This window comes from Gekko japonicus, unplaced genomic scaffold (genome assembly GCF_001447785.1).
Source record: "Gekko japonicus isolate JY-2015 unplaced genomic scaffold, Gekko_japonicus_V1.1 scaffold266, whole genome shotgun sequence".
Classification (NCBI taxonomy): domain Eukaryota; kingdom Metazoa; phylum Chordata; class Lepidosauria; order Squamata; family Gekkonidae; genus Gekko; species Gekko japonicus.
This window is the reverse complement of record NW_015166428.1, coordinates 522,199-529,662: the sequence shown is the minus strand read 5'-3', so window position 1 is coordinate 529,662 and position 7,464 is coordinate 522,199. Positions and strand designations below refer to the sequence as shown.

General features: G+C 43.5%; 1 protein-coding gene across 1 annotated transcript in view; it reads right to left on the bottom strand.

The window, feature by feature from the left end:
- Nucleotides 1-7,464, bottom strand: part of FBN1 (fibrillin 1) — a 250,030-nt gene that overhangs the window by 121,175 nt on the left and 121,391 nt on the right. Inside the window, exon 16 of the mRNA XM_015411782.1 lies at nucleotides 4,083-4,205. Coding sequence (XP_015267268.1) covers nucleotides 4,083-4,205 — 123 coding nt within the window. The remainder of the gene's footprint in view (nucleotides 1-4,082; nucleotides 4,206-7,464) is intronic.

Below are 7,464 nucleotides of genomic sequence, written 5' to 3'. Positions count from 1 at the left end.
TTTAGTCCAGCCTCCTGTCTCACACAGTGGCCAATCAGTTCCTCTGGACAGCCAACAACAGAGCAGAGAGGCTGAGGCCTTCGTAAGAAGAGCCCTGCAGGATCAGACCAGTGAGGGTCCATCTAGTCCAGCATCCCGTCTCACACAGTGGCCAACCAGTTCCTGTGAAGGGCAAACAACAGTGCAGAGAGGCCGAGGCCTTCCCCTGATAAGAACATCCAGAAAAGCCCTGCTGGATCAGACCGATGGTCCATCTATTCCAGCACCCTGTCTCACACAGTGGCCAACCAGTTCCTCTGGAGGGCCAACAACAGGGCAGAGAGGCCAAGGCCTTTGTAAGAAGAGCCCTGCTGGATCCGACCAGTGGTCCACCTAGTCCAGCATCCTGTCTCACACAGTGGCCAGCCAGTTCCTCTGGACAGCCAACAGGGCATAGAGGCCGAGGCCTTCCCCTGGTGTTGCCTCGTGGCTCTGGGATTCAGCAGTAGAGTGCCTCTGAACATGGAGGTTCCCCTCAGTCATTCGCCATGGCGAGTAGCCACTGATAGACTTATCCTCCATGGATCTCTCTAACCCCCTTTTAAAGCTGTCTATGCCTGCGGTCATCACTACATCCTCTGGCAGCAAATTCCACATTCCCAGTTATTGGTACTGTTAGATTGAGGCAGCTGGTTCATTTTGGGTTTAAAGCCGCTGAGGTGAGGCACAGCTTACAGGAGACCATGGCCCGGTTCCTCTTCAGAAGGGGCCGCGATCCTTTACTTGTCTGATCCCGGAAGGGAAGAAACCAGTGTGTGTGCTCTAGAAGTAAATTTGTCTCTGCTGGGCAGGCCTAGGTGACTTTGGGCGATTTCTCACTAGAGCTGCCTCCCAGCACAGCCGCCGTTTGCCCCAACACAAACATGTCAATGTCACACCCGAAGCTCCGGGGTTGCATTCTGACTCGGGGCTTTGCCCAATTTCCTCCGCAGTTTCATGATCCTCAAAAACCAGGATCACGAAACTGCGGAGGAAATCGGGTGAAGCCCCGAGTCAAAATGCAGCCCCGGAGCTTCGGGTGTGAAATTGACATGTTTGTGTCGGGGCAAACGGCGGCTGTGCTGCGAGGCAGCTCTAGTGAGAAATCGCCCCAACTCTTTTATGATCTTAGCTTTCATCTACAATGCTGTGCTGTACAGCACATTCTGTGGTGCGTACATATCTGTAACCCTATTTCATACCACCCGGCCTTTGAATTCATATGGTGACTTATTCAAATCTTTTCTTTTTTTTTTTGAGTCGCAGCTGGAAGCAGGAACATTTTTTTCCCTGATATGGTGATCACGCTACTTTTTCTAAAATTGAGAGTGAAAGAGGGGAATATTTTTAAAATACTGTGTGGGAGGATGTATAACGTTTAACAATGTAATCATATCACAGCAGTTCTCCTTAATATACACAACAGTCGGCATGTGCGACATTTTCTTCAGCTTCCCCCCTCAAACCTTAAAAGGGCAAATAGAGAACAAAACACCTCTGTGTTTTACTTAGCTTGTGTTGTTTGGCACAAAACACAGCCCTGCTAGTCCAAGAGTCTGTGTTCAAACTGTATTTTAGAACAGATATTATTATAAGAATATCTATACTGTGTTAACATCCAATCGGTTGCTCTGGGCCACACAGGCAAACAAATTGTTACGTCCTTCCTCATACAGTTCCTCTCTTGGTCCTTATAAAGAACCAGAAAAGTTATTTTAAGTTGTCCTTTCTGCCCCTACTAAGAACTACATAGGGATTTTAAAACCAGAAAAATCTAATTTCATGGGGCTGGACGAGATGTGACAGGCACACTCTCGTTCATTCTTCATGTGTCTATTCCATTCACAGACCCATTTTCCCGAGAGAATCTTTTTCCACATATGCCATCAAGAAAAAGTGAGGGCAATTTTACATCTGCATACAAATTATAGTTATGCATTGCCATTAAAAAAATGGGGTGTTATAACCTTTTTTTAGGGAGATCAATCTTCAGAGTAATTACAGCATAAAGCAAGGGTGACGGGGTCTACTGTTTGCATAGGTTAAGGGAGATAAGCCTTTTTGTCACTGGAACGCTTTTCTTCCCATCCCAGTTGCTTTTAAAGACAGACAGAAAGGGAATGTTCCCTTTAAATGTCTTTTGCAAGATCTCCAGCAGAAAGGAGGAAGGGAACCTCCATTTTCCTGGTTCGTGCCCATCCCTACTGATGAACATTCCTGTTTCTGTATTATTTCCTAGGTGTAATAAATTAGGCCCTGCATTAATTTACTTGGTGAGTTAAAGACCATTTTTTCAAAGCAGACTATTAGCTATCTATTATGTACATCTATGATATACATTTTTCCTTCCCATGCTGTAGGCAATGAAAACTCAAGTGTGCTTCAAGCTAGCTTAGTTTATGGGTTTCGGTTTGTCATCCTGTCAACAGAGTTCTCTATTGTTGCCTTGATCTACAGCTGAAAAGATACGTAATTTGCCAAAGAAAAATCTGTATATATTTTGGCTCAGTGTTTGTTTACTCCTGGCTTCTATTTTTGGTAAATAATTACAAATCACACTGAGAATGTGAGATCTGGACATGACAAGGGCCCCATTCCTTATGGAATCAGAAGAACAGCACAGCAAGATGAAACAACCAATGAAAGAGAGGAAGTGCACTTTGTCTGTTCCACTGTGGAGCATGCTGAAGCATAACAGCAGAGGGGGAAACTACGGCTTGTTGTGATGCCGTCCTGTTTCTTAATTTGACAGGTTGCTTGGAGATGGAAGAGAAGCTCCCAAGAGGAAAAAAAAGCCAAAGCTGTTGATGCAAACCAACAGCTGAACCATACAAAAGTTTTTTTTTAATCATCTACCAAAATCCACCTGGGCCATTGCCTTCTCATGGGGTGTTTGGCTGCATTTGTCTCTATATGGTTCAGCCTCCCTGGGACCATACTACTTCAGATATGTGTGTGTGGGGGGGAGGGGAATAATCTCTGATATAGGGTTGCCAGGTCTGGGTTGGAAAATACCTGGAGACTTTGGGGGTGGACCCAGGAGAGGGCGGGGTTTGGGGAGGGGAGAGGCCTCAGCATGCCACAGTGCCACAGAGTCCACCCTTCAAAGCAGTCATTTTTCTCCAGGGGAGCTGATCTCTGTCAGCTGGAGATCAGTTGTAAAAGTGGGAGATCCCCAGGCCCCACCTGGAGGCTGGCAACCCTACTCTGATAGCAAAACTCCCCACCAGTGGAAAGGTAGCATGTCAGGGTTCTAGACTAATCAGTCTCCCTGATGCGCTGGCTTTCTGTGTGCATATAGTGGCCCCTGCAGTCCCCTAACTGCATTCTAAGTAAATACAATCCCAACATGAGGGCCGTACTTGGCAGTATTTCAGAATATACAGTTCAGTTCCTTGCTGACAGATCATTTGCAAAGCAGATTATTTTAAAACAATATTTAGCCTCAAAAACTGGTTTACAGTTTATGAAGTCACTGTTCTCTGACTAACACGATCACTGATAACCATCCCTTCAAAAGTCATTATCCTACAGAAAATAAAAACAGGACATAGTAGGTTAGTAATTAGTTAATACCTGGATCTTTTCATTATTCTGGCTGTTTGCTGCAGGATCCATGGATATAAGAAAGAACTGGGGAGAGGAAATCATACAAGTGACATGAACGCTTTCCTCCTTCCACCCTTTCTGTGCTATCTTGGCTGGGGCTTGTTCAGGGTCTGCTGCCCATTCTGCTTGATGAGCAAAAAATTTCTCCCTTCCCTTTCTTCAGATGCATCTGAGGTGCCATGCCCTGGTGTACCCTGGGAAACCTAGTACCAGTTAAAAGCAGAGGAGAGGAAAGGTTCTTACTCTCTCTGGCCCCCTGCCTGGCCTGTTTGGGTTGGGCTGGCAACTGGTCCTAGCTAGTGCAGTAGAACAGTGGAGGAGGAGGAGGAAGAAAGAACGATAAATTTAAAGAAAACCAATAATGTGTTCATCTCTAGCAATGATCTCAGTATTTAGTTTCAAATGCCACCCTAGAAACATGTCACGCATTATAACATTTGCAGACAGACACTCACCTCTGCAATAACGGCCGTCTGATGCTAACTGGAAACCAGGTTTGCAAATGCACTTGAAGCTTCCATCTTCATTGATGCACATGCCATTAAGACACATATTCCGTATGCTACATTCATCCATATCTGCAAAAATTGTGCAAAAAGGAAAAAAAATACGGATGTTCACCACAGTGCTATAGCTCAAAATTTCAGATTATCAACTTGTCCTAGCAGAGGGTTTTTGGGGATTTTTTTTTTTTAAACAGCTGCCCAGAAAAGCGGAGTTTAGAGGGTCTTGGCTTATGCTGTCCCTGTCCCTGCCAAAAACTCATCTTGATCTGCCAAGAGAAGCCTCCTTGGGTCAAGGGTGGTTTTACTCTGGTTTCCTGCTTTGGTTTTACCTCGAGTAAAATTTATGTTTTTATTTAGCTAAGCTTCGGTCCACTGGATATTTGTATCTTGCCTCTGTGTGTTTCAATGTTGCATCATTTAAAATGTTTCAATTTAATTACACTTTATGTCACTCTTCTACAGCTCCAGGCACATTACAGATTAAAACTGGATCATGTGGGGGGAAAACCTTAAAATCAATAGCATTCTCAATTCATAGAGTTTGCCATATAGACCTTCCTTTTTTAAAAAACCATCTGTTAAGCTTTTCCCCTGTAGATTAAACAAGCTATCGATGGAGACAATCCATAAAACAATATTTCGTGGGTCTGCGTATATGGAACCCAAGGATAATTAACTGAAATGCTTTCATATGTTCTTTAAAGTGAGCGTTATGATTCACAGTTAGCGCAATAAATTAATATCTACGTCTGTGCTGAAGATAATTGGAAACAGATTTATGCAGAGAAAAGGAAATAATTAACACGCAGCCAGAATGTAGGGAAGGGCACATCCATAAACGATATCTTAAAAGTCTAAGAGAAATGCATGGAGAAGATAGAGTGGTACCTATTAGCTGTGAACAAGAAGTAGTGGGACGTCTGTATCCAGACAGAGCATATTCTCATGACGTGTTTGCTGGGAACTCTCAAACAGCTGAGAGTTAAAGATGGCAGAAACAATGCTCTGGCCCAGAAAGTACCTTTCTGGCCAACCTAGAAAATGCTAAAAGTGTAATCATCAGTGATTCTACTCAGGATCTTGCTACTCTGTGGAGCTCACTCCCAGGAAAGTGCTCTTAGGATTGCACGCTAAGGTGCTATTTGTCTGACCAGAAAATGTAGCCAATCCTCCAAGAGCTTACAGTAGCCCCTGTAAGAAGAGCTCTGTCAGCTCTTGGAGGATTGGCTACATTAGGGGTGTGTCGCCTAATATGCTGATGATTCCTTCCCATACAAAAATTGGTCCGTTTGGAAGGTGACATTGCTGTAAGAGAGAGCCATGACCTCACCCATTTCGTTCTGTGATTTATGTTTTTCTAAAAAGCCATGGGAAACAAATCCCAGAAAGTACAAGTCATCCCTATGACAGCATTGTTTCTGAGACACTATGACCATAGCATTGATCTGTCAGGACCTGTTCAGTGTACTCCTACCATTCCCCACCCGCAATTATCTAAGACCAAGGTTGTTAAGATCCAGGGCTTTTTTTCTGCGGGAATGCGCTGGAATGGAGTTCTGGAACCCCTTCAACAAAATTATTTTAGAATTTTTTTTAAGTTCATGAGTTTTCAGTAAACAGATTGAAAACTTCATTTCCCTCTTGAGAGTTCTGGCACCTCTTTTTCAAAAACAAAAGGAAATAAAATAAAAAAGAAAGAAAGAAAAAGAAAGACTCCTACTGTCTTTCGTTCTCTACTGTATGCCTTTACGCAAGCACACAGTTGAATCTGAGCACGGAAACTGGACTGTTATGGTGTAACAGGCAATTACTAGCAGAAGCTGATGCAATGCAATACACTCACAGACGTTTTGGCAGCATTCTTAATGGAATGAAAAATGCTTTAGCAGATCGTTCTCTGTACTGTACTGCTTCTTATTACTGTTAAAACATGGGATTTGGTCTGGGGTGGAGATGGGGACAAGAAGTTAGAATGAAGCACTATGATGGATTTCCGGATAGGTGCAGATGTGTAGATTTGATATCGAAAGGCAGTCTGAACTTTTAACTATCCCCCGCAAAAAGAAATATTAATTCCTGAAGGAATTGTCCCTACCAAGTAAACAAAATTACTATTGACATTTATTGCTATATCACAATGAATTTAACATTACAGAACAAAATTCAAGTTCGGCGGCACCTTTAAGACCAACAAAGTTTTATCCAAGATATAAGCTTTCATGTGCATGCACACTTCCTCATATACATTGAAATGTAAGTTACCAGTCCATACATATAGGCAAGAGGGTGAGCAGCAAATTCATGATATTGATTGAGGGAACTAATTGAGGACTTCTGACATCTAATATGTCATTGTGATTATCAGCCATAACCTACTCAAGTCCATGTCACACCTGACTTTTTGTGACACACATGTCAGATGTGACATGGAATTGAGTAGGTTATGGCTGATAATCACAATGGCACATTAGGTGTCAGAAGACCTCAATTAGCTCCCTCAATCAATAGCACTAATTTGCTGCTCACCCTCTTACATATATGCAGGGCTTTTTTTGTAGAAAAAGCCCAGCAGGAACTCATTAGAATAATATGCCACACCCAACAGCAGAAACTCATTAGCATATTATGCCACACCCTGACATAGCGAGGAAATAGTAGGAGGGGGGAAGTGAGATATCTCCTGAAAATCCTTGCAGGTTCCCACTAGTAAATAAATAAAATCTTGACACCCTCAGAATTAATTAGCATTAATATATTTGCTTTTTGTCATCCAGTTGCAGCCAACTAATGTGAACCCCACAGGGTTTTCAAGGCAAGAGACATTCAGAGGTGGCTTGCCATGGCCTGCCTGTGTGTAGTGACCCTGGTATTCCTTGGAGGTCTCCCATCCAAATCCCTGCTGGGCGTGGCCAACTCATGAGCCAGCCGGAACTCTGTTCCTGAGTGTTCCTGCCCAAAAATAGCCCTGCATATATGTCTGGACTGGTCACTTCCATTTCAATGTATCTGAAGAAGGGTGCATGCATACAAAAGCTTATCCCTTGAATAAAACTTTGTGGGTTTTAAAGGTGCCACTGGACTCGAATTTTGTTCTGTTGCTTCAGACCAACACCTGAATCTTTTTTAACATTACAGTCAGGATCCACTTAATCTTGTGTGGTAGAAACTGCTGTCAAATCAGAGCTGACTTATGGTGACCTCACAGGGTCTTTAAGGGAAGAGGTGTTCAGAGGTGGCTTGCCATGGCCTGCCTGTGTGTAGCAACCCCATACTTCCTTAGTAGTCTCCCATCTGGTACTAACCAGGGCTGACCCTGGGTGCCTTCCGAGAT